The sequence below is a fragment of the Rhagoletis zephyria genome, unplaced genomic scaffold (assembly GCF_001687245.7).
Source record: "Rhagoletis zephyria isolate East Lansing unplaced genomic scaffold, Rhagoletis_zephyria_1.1 Rzeph_scaffold_00361, whole genome shotgun sequence".
Lineage (NCBI taxonomy): Eukaryota > Metazoa > Arthropoda > Insecta > Diptera > Tephritidae > Rhagoletis > Rhagoletis zephyria.
In genome coordinates, this window is record NW_016157445.1 from 150,205 (window position 1) to 165,939 (window position 15,735).

Here is a 15,735-nt window from a genome sequence, read left to right on the forward strand (position 1 = left end):
AGTCGAGTTAGTAGTTTTTTTTTTGTTTTTGTTATTGTTGTTAGTCAATGGCGGTGCTGTGCTGCTATTGGTGCTGTTGGTGTTGTCGGTGTTGACGGTGGATTAAGCGGATGTTGCATTAACACTTAAGTAACTTTTCGCATAAATAGCTAACAAATCTGCTAACGGCATATCCGTGTGTGTGTGTTTGTTTGTTTCTCTTGTTGTTTTCGTTACTCTTGTTGTCAACATAGCTGAGGGGTATTGGATATTGGGTAGTGTATTTGATAGCAAGAGCTGGTGACCATTTTCTAAAGCTTAGCTGCATTTAAATTGAAAATAAAATTGCCAGCAGCTGATGACGACTTTCATTGAACTTAGTTTGAAATGTGTACATATGTACATTAGGGTGGACCTTAAATGTATGAGGGAAATTTTTACCTCAGATTTCCTAAGTCTCAACCCGTACGTCGATGCTACTATAGTCGAAGATATCACATACAAATTTTGGTCCCGATTGGAGACTGTTAAGGTGTTTCGCACAGGAGTCAAAGTTCAAGTTATGGAAACGTAATTACCGACTACAATCGCCGATATCTTCGACTATGGTCGTTTCGATTTTGGGTATTAGATGGAAAAAAATAAAAAAATTTAAATTTTTGGAGTCTCTTTAGAGGAATCTGAACTTTGCCCCCTGTGCGACACGCCTTAACCGTCTCCAATCGATACCAAAATTTATATTGTGATATCCATGACCGGGGTATTACCGATTGAGGGGGTGAGACTGAAAAAAATTATTCGGTTCATTTTTTAAGGACCACCTTAATGTGCATATATATGTATGTATATTTGTATGCATGTTTTTATGTAAGTAAGCAACCATATGTATATTGTAGTTGTATTTAAATTCTTACATACGTATTCTGTGTATAAATTAAATCGTATGCTGAAAGTGTTGGGTACACAATTAAGATGGGGTGAAAAAAGCCGCATATGTAAACCATTTTAATTGCATATCCATATGCACATACATACGTCATATTATTTTAAGCATATCTGTTGGTTCTTGTATGAAAAAGCTAGCTTTTTCGTTAAGAATTGTATATCGAGAAATATCCATATAAGAGTGGTCCTTTAAATAGCAACATCTAAATTGTTTATGAATTTATATGATGCTTCAATTCGGTCTTAGTCAAACCATGTTATTTGGACACACAAATGTATACTACTTCCTAAATAGAATTGCAACTTTTAACCGTGCCACCATAAATTAAAAAAAAATTAATTTTGAAATTGAAAAAAAAAATTGTTTTTTTTTTTTAATCGAAAAGTTTTGTTTTAATCAGAACAAGTCGTATGTCGTTAATTTAAAAAAATTAAAAAAAAAAACTTTTTGAGCTCAGGAATTCCATACTAACTCTCCCTTACACGAGTTTCTTGGGATTTTTTTCTAAATAATCATTTGAAGATATTTGAAAAATGTTGCACTTATTCCGCACAAAACTCAAACTAATGATAGTTTTTGGAGGTTAATATTGCATGAAGAATCCATTTGACACGATTTTATATGAATAGTTTTGACTATATTTATGTCAAGTTTTCAGATTTACATATTTTCAAACCCTGGTAGAGACCCCCAACAATTATTTTAAAATTTACATTTTTTCGTGGAAGACTTTATTTTGTAAGTTGAACAAAATAGAATGGCGCCCTGTAAAAAATTTTTGATATTAATGTTTTAAGGACCACCCTTATGAAGGTGTCGAAAATTACATTAATTATTTTCTATGATCGTTACCATGTCAATACATTTAAAGTTAAAAATATCGATAATAATTATGAAAAATGCATTGATAAAGCTATCGTTATATCAGAGACGTATATGGATTAAAATATCAATCATTATTTAGATGCATACCGATATGTATGTAACTATCAATATCGAAATACACACATCATCAAATTAATCGATAATAATATCGATAATTAATTTAAATAAATTTCAACATCGATAAATAAATTATTATTATCGGACAGTGTTCCATAAAAACGCCACCCCAGATTAAAAACAGCAGCTTTGTAAGTTTAATAAGCTCCCTTCACCGTTAACGCACAGTGGTTCAAAACTGGAATTTTGTGTTCACAATTCACCGGTGACTAGATTTTTCACTAAATTTGATTAAATATTTTTTTAATGAAAGCTGATAAAATTTTCAAGAGACCAATTGAGCCCGATTTTGGAATTTTGGTTTGTGCGTATTAAAATTGTTGAGTGCAAAGTGCTGAAAAAGTAGCAATTTTTAAGAAAATCCATTCTCCTTTTCCATTGTGTTCCTAACAATTGTAGGGTGTCCTCAAAACGAAAGAAAAATTTCACAAGAAAAATTTTAAATTTTATAAAAAAATTTTCACACAAAAAAATAAGGTGTCTATAAAAATCACTCAATTTTTGTACAATAAAGTTTAATTTGCAAGTGATTTTTAGTAATTTTTTACACTAACATTTCGAGCACATCTGCATGCTAAAAGAGAAATAAATGCGAAAATTTTGAACTACTGTACACCTGTCCTTCTCAGGCCAGTAAAATCTTAGATACGGTGTAGTTTTCCCAAGCGATTCACTTCACTTGATTAAGTTTTGAGATCTACTTTTCAATATGTTATCAAAAAGTGTTACTAATATTTTTAAGTGGCTGGTTGATGCAATACTTGTACAAGTTTAAAGTATTTTAAGCAGTCTTTCAGAGGCACTTAAATGTTGCTGCTATGCGGTAGAAATTGCTTACGCTCCCAACTTGCTTTGCACATACGTAATTCCATTAAAACGCAAACTTCACTTACTTCATATGAAGTGCTTAAATATTTCATATTCTTCGGTATTTATATTACCAAATTTTATAGCGTAATTAAAAACAGCACTTTTATTATGTCATAAAGTAATTAATTCTGCTGTAAAGCAATCATTGCGAAGAGTAAATGAAGAGTTTCTAAAATGTTACCGAGCGATCACTTGATTTGGAGCATATACTTTTACTCATGGCTCAGCATACTCGTAGTAGCATGTTTGTCTATCGTAAGGGACATAAAACTGCCGGTGTAAGGATATGTATTTTATTTTCGTATATATTAGCAAACTCGTATGCGCACATGTACATATGCATCTTAATTTCAAGCTAGAGCAAAGCGCTGGTGCTTAAAATTACAAATTGCCACTTGCAGTTATTTAATTAAGTTAATCCCTAGTTACGAGTAACAGGCATGAGCCAGAGGCTTGACTTGGCTGTCGCTGCATTGAGCTAAGCTGAGCTAAACAAGGTTGGGTGTGAGCGCACATCTGCTGAAAAATTACTAAATACGTGTATTTGTATATAAGGGTGGTCCGAGAATACACAAGGAATTTTATTCGGCAAAGTTATAGAAAATGAAAAATATAAACCCGTATTTTTTTCTTGAAATCTGTTATTATTTTATAGTACCGTCGTCGAAGCTTTGAAATTGTCCATGTACTTTACATCGGGAAACACACATTTTTATTAGAACTGCTATTAAATCGTTGAAAATAAATATTGTTCGATCGAATAATAACATTTTTCATCAGAAAATTTCTAAAAAATTATGGTGCATACATACTAAACTTTTAAATTTTACCATGTTTTATAACCACTAGTCTTATCTCTTATATATGTATATTAATGTGAGTTATTTAACGTGTTCGTAGCCGCATCACGCACGAACAGTTCAACGGATTTGTTAATTATTATTTTTTTAATGCAATTTTTTACGATTTTTGAAGGTAAATATTCTTATTCGAATGAAAAATATTTGTTTTTACCGATTTTATAGAAATTCTTGAAAAAAAAACATTTTATTTATATAAAATACATGGCAAACTTGATAGCTCTATCGGCGCCATTACATGTTAACCAAATTCAAAATAAAAAAATACAGTTCTCTTTACTTTCGGGGTGGCTGGAGAACATATTGGACCACCCTAATGTATAATCTCAAAAATTCTAGAGAATGGACCGAAAAAAACTATTTACAGTCCCGAAGATATCCCCAATGGTTCTGAACAAATGCCCACATATCTCCAAAAGATCCAAAAGCCCCAAAAAAAAAAAATCCAGAGAATAATCTCGAAATCAAGAATATTTGATAAACATATTAATATTACAATCAGTAGTACGTAACAATAAACTTTTCTTAGCTTTCTTGAACATCTTTCTTTTTTGCATATGTATTTTGACTTTTTTGGATAAAAAAGTTTACATATGTGTACATATACATACATACGTACATATAAGAGGAACCTAACATTCTTCCACAATTATGGGATTTCCGGGCCTTAAGCTAAAGACTGAAACCCATATCTCTGCTCATAAATACATATATATGTATTACTGTGCCTAACCAAAAAGAGTTGCGGAATTCGCAATGGAATTATACAATTTATTATATTTCACGACTTCTGCCAAAATATTTTGGAAAAATATTAAGATTTACGTGGGCTACAGCGATTTGAAAATATCTCCAAAAATCGAATTATTTTGATTTCCTTGATAAAATTCTTAAACAGTTTGATTAAGCTTAAACTATTCTATAATCTGAGGTGATTTTTTGGAGGAGATTTCTTTAAAAACTAATTTTATTTATGAAAGAACTCGAAAAAAAATAATAAATTTTATAGTGCCGATGGAAAATAGTACCGAATATATTTTTTTGTTTGAGAACGATGCACCCTAATATGTACATTTACATATTCATACTTATTTAAAATGCGGCGAATAATAATAAAAAAACTGAAAATTTATGGTAGCTGTAAGCATTAAGCGACAATTTCGCATACATATACGACATATATAATAGAATGTACGTGGCGATAATTTTATTTTCATTTCCCGTGCATACATTCATACATATGTAGTACACACATTGCAAAATTCATTTAAAAAACAAAGCTTTAAAGTTTATCTTACCATAGACGAGTTCGCGCTCAAAATTTGCCGTTGGAACAACAATTAGAAAAACAACACCGCCACCCATTTAGAATATCATAAATAATTTCTGTTAGCACTGCTGATGCCGCTTACATATATCTGCACTTCCTTCCTTGTTAGCTGTTTTTGCTGTTAAGGCTACCGCCGCTGTTGTTGCTGCTGCTATTGTAGAGTCAACAATAAGTTAATGGCAAAGTTTTGTTTGGGATTTTGTTTGCGTATTAACTGCAGGGATGAGCTGAAAAAAATATGTGAAAATATGATTAGTTGCTCTAATATGGCTATACAAATTTTTGTTGTTGTAGTAGATATGTATACGTGTATGTGTGTATATTTGCTGTATAAATTCGGACTCATTTTAGGGTCCAAAAAGTCTCAGAATGCTGAGGAGATTCAGAAAATAGGAAGTCCAAGTTGGGGGGGGGGGCGGAGGGGAAGGAAATCGGGAATCACCAGTAACTACATTCCTATTTTGCGTAGTTTCTGCCAGTCCTCCGAATCCTCAATGTATGCAATATTTTGAGCTGAATTCAGAAGTATTCCAGCAGGCAAGGCGTAAGTATGAGATATTCGAAGTTAAAGCTGTGAAAGTGGCTTTTTTTGAAAATTTCAAAAACTTATATAATGTAGAATAAATTTTTACGAATATTAGCACAAATTTTACCCTAAATCGATTTCATTCCTTGCTGAGGTATAAAAATTCAATTTATGCGATTGAAACTAGCATACTAGCTCCCCCATTTTGAATTTGCATTCTTGTTCATTTTCTATTTATAAAACATTCCTTATTTTTTGTGAATTTGGCCGTTAGTGTTTAAATAATTGAACGATTCGAACAGAACCGAATCGAACCGCGATTCAGATATACTCATGAACCGGTTCTTTTACCGGTATAAGTTTTTTCTAAGTTGTTCGAACCACTGAACCGAACTACTTAGATTTTTGGAACGGTTTGTAGCCCTGGTAAATTCATTGGCTAATATCTCGCCAAAAAGTTTACAATACGAAATGCTCGAGAAACATGAATTACTTGGTTTTTATTTCGTTCACCCACTTACAACAATTATGTAATTCTCAACCGCAGTGTAAAATAACTTTATGAAGTTGGCTTCTCACTTCATTCTTCTCATTGCAATTGGCACTTTCCTTACCAGACTTAGACTACTAGAAGAAAATATTATGCTTATCAGACTATCAGGTAGCCCACGTATTTTATAACTGCGGATTTTTATGCAGAAAACGGAGCCTGAAAATATGTACCACTTAACTGTAAACAAAATGTATACAAATTTATACACTTTGCTTTTAGCTATATGCTACATATTTCTAGGCTCTGTTTTCTGTTCTAAAATCCGCGTCTATTTATACCCATACAGAATTTGACTATTGGGCAGTAATCGACTTCCGTTCAAGGGCCAGAGCATGAATAAAAACAAACATACGTAAATGTATACAAAAATTCAAACAGAATAACTTTAAAGTTCAAAAAGCCATAGCCATTTACTACCCACAAATTCAAAGTAAAGAAAGCCATTCACCCGTATGAGAAATCTCCAGCCACTGACATACACTCTGCATTGCCTATCACCCAATTCTGTCACACTAGGAGAAGCGAGTGAAGTGTTTGAAGAAATAAGTAAATGCGCAATTGGAGCCAAGCAAATTTGCCCATCCCACAAACTAAAGAAAAATAAGTTGAAACTTTGCTACTCATTGCATACTTTAAGGAGCATTTGCAAATTTTCTTCCGCCACTGTGGAAAAGTGAAACAAATGTTGCCAACTTTTGCGGTCATGCCTATCTGGCATGTGTGCATGTATGTCCATATATATGTATGTACATGCAAATGTCGGTCGGCGTGGGTGTAGACATACTTATATCTGCCCTTTTGCTTCCCGCAGCTACCTGTTTGTTAAGTTGTCGACCTACCGCAACAATGCTGCAACGCGCGGCAAAAGCGCAACTGCAACCAAAGTGTTAACTTTTCGGGTAAACCTCATTAGGCGAATGATGCCGGGCCAAAAGTTTGTCTGCTTTTGATAGACGTACACCATTAGGATCCCATCTGGCACATCCGTTGGGGCAGCCAACAGGCGTTGCTCTGTTATTGTCTCACAATGCGCTAACTATTTGACTTGAGCTGCTGCAGCTACAGCTACAACTGTTGTCGTTGTATGCGCTTTGCAACTTGCAACTTGGTCGTCTGTCAGACTAATGTCAACAAATCTGCAAGGATGTGCAAATACTTGGAATTTCTGCCGGATGCAGTTGAAGGCAGTTAGACAAATATGCAACATTTTGTGGCACAATGAGGCACTGTGCAGAAATGTATGCAGAGACGGATGCAAAAATATTATAAGACAGATAAGCTATACTAAAAGAAACTGAAAACTGAAAGTGAGTGAGCGCGACAGAAAATAGAATGGTTGTAGAAGAATAGAAGATGAAGAGTTTAGTTGTTGGTGCTGCCGGACAAAAAACTTGTTGGAATTTTGTGCTTAGATAAATGGCTGGAAGTGAAAGTTTGACTAGGTGAAAATTTGTTGGCTGATCCATGAAAAGAACATATGCGCCATATATGTACAAATTGGGAGACAAAGTTGCGAAGATATCTTATTTAGTTAATTCTTTGCAGGAATTGTTGCATGCAACAATGCAAGGTGGGTGTGCGCAACTTGTGATGGGCAACTGCTCTTGTTCGTAGACATTTTTACTTTTCTTTTCTAAAGAAAGTTGTGATGGATTAGTTTGACTAACTTGTAATTTGTTACTCTTTATTGATGAAGTTGTTTCCGCTGTATCTGAGTGGTTAGCGTTGCATACTACCATTCCGCAGCACCTGGTTTTCATTCTTGGTGCGAGCAACATCTAAGTTTAAAAAAAAAAAGTTTGTGCCTAAAATAAAAAATTCAACAAGTTTTCTCTAAAATTTCAAGCCCTGTATTTAGAATTTTTAGACAAAATTTTAAAGCTCATTAATAGAGGTCGGATTTGTTCGCAAAAATTAAGCCTAAAAATGTGTGCCGTTATAACTATAAACAAAATACAGTCAGTGTCAAAAATTTGTGAACAAAATCTAATTTTATATGAAAGAAAATGCGTAAATCCTGCGATAAAAAAATTCGCAAAAATCAACGGTAATTTTAGCGACTTTAAATTTGCACTTTATTGCACTACAATTTAATGGGCTTTTTAGTCGAATTAAAAAATTTAAAATTTTGATGAACATTTTTTGGTATGTCTACAATTATGTATGTATACAATTAAAAAAAATGATTATTGTGGTTTTTGCTGTAGAATGAACTATAAAAAATTTATAAAAAAATAAGTAAAATTTAGTATGGAAAATAGAAACAAATAAAAACGTCAGGGTTTTGATATGGTAGTTTCATGGAAAAAAATGCTTAGCTCCGACATTAAAAAAAGTATTAAAAATCAACGAGAATCCTTGAAAGCTGCAGTTTATCATACCAAAATTGAACGGGCTATATGCATCCCCAAAACTATTAATAACTAGCGACACATAGCGTTAAAATGCCAAAAATTAGTTTAATTTATCAAACAGGTGGGAAACCTACTCTAAAACCTCTGTACATACTCCAAATGTTTCATTTAAATAAGTGGAGTCAGGTGTCGGTGTCATAGTGTCGGTTTTTTATTTCATCAAATTTTAAATCGCCCTATACCGTTAAAAAAGTTTTAACTCCCCGGAGAGGTGGGTTATTTCCTCACTCATACATTAGGGGTATTCTCGAAGTATTGCACGATGCACGTATTGCACGAAATGCAAAAATACTATCCCAAATTTCGAAGAGTACGAGAGCACCCCATTGCAAAGTGGTGGAATGCATGGGTAGCAAGCAGCGAAATTATGTATCAAATACAATAACAAGAGACAGCAGAAAAAAATGAAGTGAGCGAGATGAGAGGAATGAGAGAAATATGTAGCAATTCCAACAACAAAACAACTAGCACAGGGTCGCATATATCTTGCTATGCTATTTTGCAAAATATATACATGGGTTTCGACGTTGCATATTTTGCAGCGATAGGAAATGTCGTTTCCCATGTATTTTGTTGTTGTGTGTTTGCAAGTTATGCAATCCATGCAATCCGTGCTACATGCAATGGCTTTGCAAGATTTGGAGAATACCCCTATTCTTTTTCTGCGCGCGATGGTATGCCAACAAGCGGCGGTTGGAGAGAATACTCGGCACCGTTACACCCCTAAATATCGTTTATGAAATGCTGACTGATCAAAAATCATGGGGCACGATCGCGACTTTCTCCGAGATCATACTGCGGCGCAAGAAAATTAATCTGGACAATGAGGAGATTGAAAGCAGAGGAGCCCAAAACGATCACAATTTATAGTGGCCCCTAAGGTAGATAGCGGGGCTCTCGACCAGAAAAGAGAAGACGAGCCAATAACTTGACGCTGGCTTCAAATGTGGCGGCCCTGGACGCAGGGCGAGTTGAATCTGACCCAACATGGGTCGCTCTTGGATTCCCTATCCCGAAGAAATGCGGAATGGGCATATCCAGCCTTTTCCACCTTTTGCTAACAATATTTGCAAATTAAATTCAAGTTTAAATTGACTTTAATCTATTTAGTTTTTTTTTATTATTTTATTCTATGTTTATATTTCATAGCATTTTATTTTATAACATTTCATTTCCTTTTGTTCTATTTTATGTTAGAAGTTTTAGAGTACTTTTTTTTGCATAGAAATAATAATTTTGAAACAAAAAAAAAACATTATCTAGTAATTTTTCAATAATTAAAATTTCACTAATTTCAATTACTTAGAGCGAGACCTGTTGCAGCCTTTATTTGCTGTTCGCCCGCATTTATATACAATTTTTTTTTAACAAGCAATTTATTCCTACTTGACCCAAATACCGTTAGAAGCAACAGCTGGCTAATTGCTTTTCAGCTTATTACAATTATTTTAGGATTAACTATTTGAAGGTCAAATTTTTACAGCTGCATTTTCAATATTCTCGATTGCCATTATGAAATTTAAATATTTAAATGAGAATCATTAGAAAAAATATTTAGTTGTTATTTGACCGTAGATCTGCTGAAAATATATTAATTTAAATATTAAAAACATACTTCCAATTTGAGCTTATACAACTTAGTAAAAAGCTGTGCACATACATCTGTACATATGTATTTGTGTATGTATGTGTCTAATATTTTATTGACAAAAAAAAAATGCCATTAGTATTAAATAAATTCACTTTCGCTTAATTTGTTTGCCGCCAATTAATTGAAATACTGGGTTCTGTTGTAATGGATTTTATTTTTTGAAGTAAAAAAAATATTTGCAACCAATTCTGTTAACTTATTTTCCATGGCATTGAAGGTAATTAATTCTAAGAAAAAAAAGACACAAAATTAAGTTTTTCCATTTAAGTCTTGGTAAAAAACGAAATGTTGCAAGTTCATACAAACTAAGCAACATTTTTAGTTTTTGTTCACATTTCCGGCAAAAACATGACACTTTCCTTTTATTTCGCTTTTTCACAAATGCTCTAAATACAAACTGTAGCAATAATCAGTTGGTACTGTTGACATGTATGTATATGTATGTAATTATTTTCAATTAACCACAAATTTCCGTCAAATTTTTTTTATAATGTAATAGTCATAGTGAATTATAAAAATCTTTCACCGAGCTAGGGTTAATATTACATTCAAAATTAAAACATTTTGTTCACCTCTCTTTACCACTTCTATTTCATGCACTTTTTTTGTCAGTTATCCTTTCAAAATATTTTGTTTCGCAAATCTTTTGGCAAATTTATTGTTTCGTATAAGCGACCCCCACTTACCAACGAAACGCTCGCAATCTTTTATGCACTCAAGTATCCAAATTGCTATACATACTTATTCACGACAGCACACATTTTCACAACGAAATTGAAAAGCGAACTAATTGTGATGGCATCAAACAAAAATTCATTCACTAGATGAGCGGCTTCATTAATGGCGAAAAAAAAGTAAGAATGAACCAAATAAGGGAAATGGAAGAGAAGTAAGATGCACCACATTCTCCATGCCAAATATGTATGCATGTAAGTGAATGAGTTTTAGGTCGTTTCTGCTCTAATAAGAGTAATTAATATATTTATGTGAAAAGTTGCAAGCTCAGTCAGAAATTGTTAATTAATAAACAAAACACAGAAGCAGAGAAAAGTAAAGATAATGAAAACTAGAGAGATAAAGATGTGGATTTGCCATATAAAAGAAAAACGATGTTTTGTTTTTAATGGAAACTTTCAAAATGGTTATTAAACAAATTTTATAAGAAAGTACTCCTTTGATCTGTCCATGCTTAACCCTTTCGATCTGTCATTTGCAAGGTGTATGTATTTAAGCAAAAACATAATTATAATTTTTGAATATCTTAAGCTGAAATATAGCCAATGAAATATGTAAATCCAAACGATCGTCATCGATGCTTTGACCAGGGACATACACTCCTCGTCATTTAAGTAGCGCACTCTTTTAATATTTCGTATTTACACTTAAACTTTTTTTTATTTTATATACATTACTTTTTTATAAAAACGTAGCATATTCTACAACAAAAAATGTGTAAATTCGATTTCAAAATTTCATACAAATTAAAAAAAGGCATACACCATCCTAATGACCTGCAGGTAATTATATTTTTAGAAAAATTTCGAATATGCAGTTTTGTAGCCCATTCAATTTTAGTGTAATAAAATGCAAGTTTAAAGTGGCTACAAAATACCGTTGATGTTTGACAATTTGTTTTGTTGACAGTGTCTTGCATTTTCTTCCTATACAAAGTATGCTCGACAAAATTTTTACATAGAAGAAAATGCGCAGCCATTCAAATGACTAATAGAGTTTTATAGTGGGAAATATTTGATCCATTCCTACTGAGCCAACCTTTAGTTAAGTAACGCAGTTTACATACTATGTAGGTGATAGCATAATTATGCACAAAAAAAGTATCCAAGGTAGTTAAACCGTCTATGAGGACGATGGGTAGATAGAGGGAGTTTTAGTGAACTTTTATTGGTCCACGTTATCAAAGTTTCGGGGCATAAAGTCAGTTGAATTAAATTTGAAAGCAAATGACTATCTACCCTAAGTTCTCGAAGTCATTGCCCTGCCCAATTAACCAATATAAATTTTGTTAAGATTTTCTATACACCAACACCCTAGTAGTAGTAATAAAAAAACACACTGCTCTTATAGTCGCTAAGCCATACAATTTATTATCTTGTGGTTACACAGCATTCACTTCCCCCCAGGGTCTCGCAACTTCGCAGTCAAGCTCCAATAAACTGATATAATTCCATTGCTATATGTGTATGTATGTTTGACTGTGTGTATATATTACATCAGTACATTTTGACCACATGCTCTGCAGTGGTTGATTCTACGCGATTTTCATTATCACCACCATGCGATTGCCACCACTGACTGACGTTCGCTAAGCTCCGCGCTCGCTGATTCACGTGCTACTTGGCTTGCACCTAGTGCAACCTGCCGCCGCAGCAGTCACATGCCCATGGTGCCCTTACTGCACCCCTTGCCGTCATTGCCACCTTATTCACACCGCAGCTCTCGTTCCTGCCCGCACTTGCAACAACCATCATAATCATTAGTAGCTTTAGCTGTGTGGCAACATGTAATAGCAACATCAACAACACTCATGCGGTTGCAGCACTCCAATTAGCGTCATTAATTATCACAATGTTGTAAAATGAGTAGAGAACAACAAAGTAGAATACATATAGAAATATGTAAAAAAAAAATAAAAAGCAGGCTAAGCGCATTGTGAGTACAGACTACAGCAGCAGTGTTTTCGCGAAGATACCAACGCCTTGGAGTGAAAGAAGAAATTACACTTGAAGGTCGTGCGGAAAATGAGAAATTTATCTCAAAAATAATGCAGTTTTTCTTCAGTATTTTTTTTTTTATATTTAAGTTTAGATTCTCAACATGAGCGAGATAAATTTAAAAATTTAATCAATAAGATGTTGCAAGAGTTTTGCGCACTAAAAAAATGCACATTTGAGTCATCAAAAGATCAATGCCTATGCCTCAGAGCTCGTGGTTTTCTAATACGATCCAAAAAATATGTATCCTCGTATATCGGTTTTAAATTGGAGCGTTGTACTTTTAACTCTAGTTAGTATAATTTTGAATAAAGTACGCTTTCATTATTTCGACAAAGGAACAATGTAGAGAGACTTGGCTTATTTAATCGACTGCTAACCATTCAGGCACTAAAGAGAGGAGCTTACCACTGATACATAACTCTCTCGCTTTATTTAATTCTTCACACACACAGTGCAATTCTCCCTGGGATCAGAAGCTTTATGGGGCATTGTGAAGCATTTACGCTGAGAACACTTTTGTAGGCAATATTTGAATACAAGGTGTGGTTATCGGATTTGGTAGACTTACTAAGTACCAGTTATTATGTCGGATTTAAGCGAAGACCATATAATTGCAATGTCAACGTTTCTTTTTCGTACAGAAACTGCATCTGATTCCTGAACTTTACAATTTCATGCATTTATGTTAGGTTATGAATGCCTCGTACTTCCGCTAGGAGGCAGATTTGCCCATTGTGAATGTTCTCTTTGAGTGCCAGGAGGTGGCACATCCTTCTAACCGAGGTTAGTCCATACTGTCAGTATGAAGTCTGTCAAATCATTAGTATCCTGGAAGCGATGGATGTTCGATATTTTCACCAATCTTCTCCAAGCTATTAAAAATTCTCGATTCCAAAGAAATGGTGAATCGATTTCTCTTCATCCTCTTCCGGAAAACTTCTGCAGAGGGAGCTTGTTTCTATGTATACGCCATCGATGTAGCATTGGTGCTATACCACAGTGCCCTGTGATGACATCGGAAAGAGCCCTTACTACAGATTTATTTAGTGTCAATAGCTTCTCAGTAAGACTCATTGAGTATCGGCCTCAAGGATCTTGAGGTCTCACAGTCGTCCCGATTAATCCAAAAAAGTAGAGATGTCGTTTTTAAATCGATTAAATCGAAGATCGATTAATCGAGCCCTTCAGATTCGATTTTTTGTCGATTTTTTAGTTCCGATTCAATGCGTTCGAGAATCGACATTCGATTTTTCCTCAATTGATGCATATTCATCTATGGTTTACCTCAGAAAATCTATACACTTTTAAAGAAATTTTAATTGGAGGCTGGTACAAAAAAAATAATGGGGATTGACCCTTCCCACCTTTCTAACTTGAGGGAGCCAAGACCGAAGAGGGTAATTTTCTAGTAAAACATAAAATCTGTTCTCCTTTGTAATCATACAAAAAAGTTCAACAAAATTTTACCATTGCCTATTGTAGGCTTAATGATAAATTTCCACTAGGCATTAATATGAAAAAAAAATTTTATGACAATATTAGGCATTACGGTTATAAAAATAGTCATTAGTGCGACTCATGAAACATTGCAAAGTGACATTTTTGGTGAAAAGGCAACTTTGCTAAAAAAAAATTGTATGAACGATCTGTCGCAACTCCTGATTGCAAATGTATTTTTTTTTTTTTTTCAAAATGCTGCACATGATTGGAAAGGGAACATTTTTACCAGTACATACATTGGCATACATTTTTGTCACTTTTTTTCTTAAAGTAGTTACGGTTTGTTAGCTACGCGATGGCTTTCCAATAAATCTGGATATTACAATAATAGTTTGGTAAGATCGACGTGTTTTGTTTCTTACAAACAGACGTTTTTTGACAAAATATATGAATCGATATTGGGAGATGATTTATTTCTTGCAGATTTCTTGCATCATCGATTATTTTTATTTCGATTCGAATCGATTCAAGAATTGATTTTTTTTTTATTTCGATCTGGCATCTCTAATCCAAAGGTAATCGATGTGGTGTATTATACTTGGTCTGCTTCCACAATTTTAATTCCCTCAGTTTAGTGGCCCCTTTTGCTTCTGCAGCTGTTTCATGCGTTTTCTAATGCTTCAAAATTTGCATAGTCTATGTTTAAACTTTTCTTAAATTTAAAAGTCAAATACGTTCTTCTTACTCAAGGTTTATTTCCACAGACATTTGCTCTTTTTTTCTGCAAATAAGCTTTAAAAGTCAATGAACCCTCCAGACAGCACAAACGTANAATAAAAAGTGTTACATCATGTTACAGTTTTGCTCGTCACTGTACATACTTTAATCCTTAACTTCTTCCCACACTGACCATTCAACTTTTTCACTCTTCAGCTGCTTTTGATATGTTTACCCATTTCAGTGCTTAAGTATCCACTTATATGCTTCCGTTAATGTAACTTCTAATGAACCCGCAATAAATCCCCGACAACATTGGCAATTGACTGCCAGCCATCGTCGCATCCTGTGTGCCTCTGATGAAAGCTGAGTGAATAAATAATCAATTTTGTGCTACACACACAGAGTGAGTATACACATACATAAACACACTGCAACCACACAAGACATTTTTAATTACTCATCTAACACATTATAAGCTTCGCTCCCAAACATTTGGCTTTTCGCTGCCTTGAAGCAAAAGCAAGCATTTAAGCCATGAACCTAATGTAATACATATACATATACATACTCACATACATGCACATAATTATTTCGACATCGCGTCACGTTGACTCGCTTGCAAAAACCGCAATTTTTCATTTGACTGGTGCATTTAATCCAGCGACATGCCACATAAAAAGTAGCAAACAAAACTCTTATTTTTTTTTTT

The 15,735-nt window shown here is 33.9% G+C and overlaps 2 protein-coding genes across 2 annotated transcripts in view; one reads left to right on the forward strand and one right to left on the reverse strand.

Annotated features, from left to right (window-relative positions):
- The window catches only part of LOC108359231 (uncharacterized), a 96,381-nt gene extending 91,359 nt beyond the window's left edge, over positions 1-5,022 (reverse strand). Inside the window, exon 1 of the mRNA XM_017610985.1 lies at positions 4,956-5,022. Coding sequence (XP_017466474.1) covers positions 4,956-5,022 — 67 coding nt within the window. The remainder of the gene's footprint in view (positions 1-4,955) is intronic.
- LOC108359232 (uncharacterized) overlaps positions 1-15,735 on the forward strand; it is a gene marked incomplete at its 3' end in the record, with an annotated part of 264,353 nt that overhangs the window by 134,793 nt on the left and 113,825 nt on the right. The gene's annotated exons all lie outside the window — the stretch shown is intronic.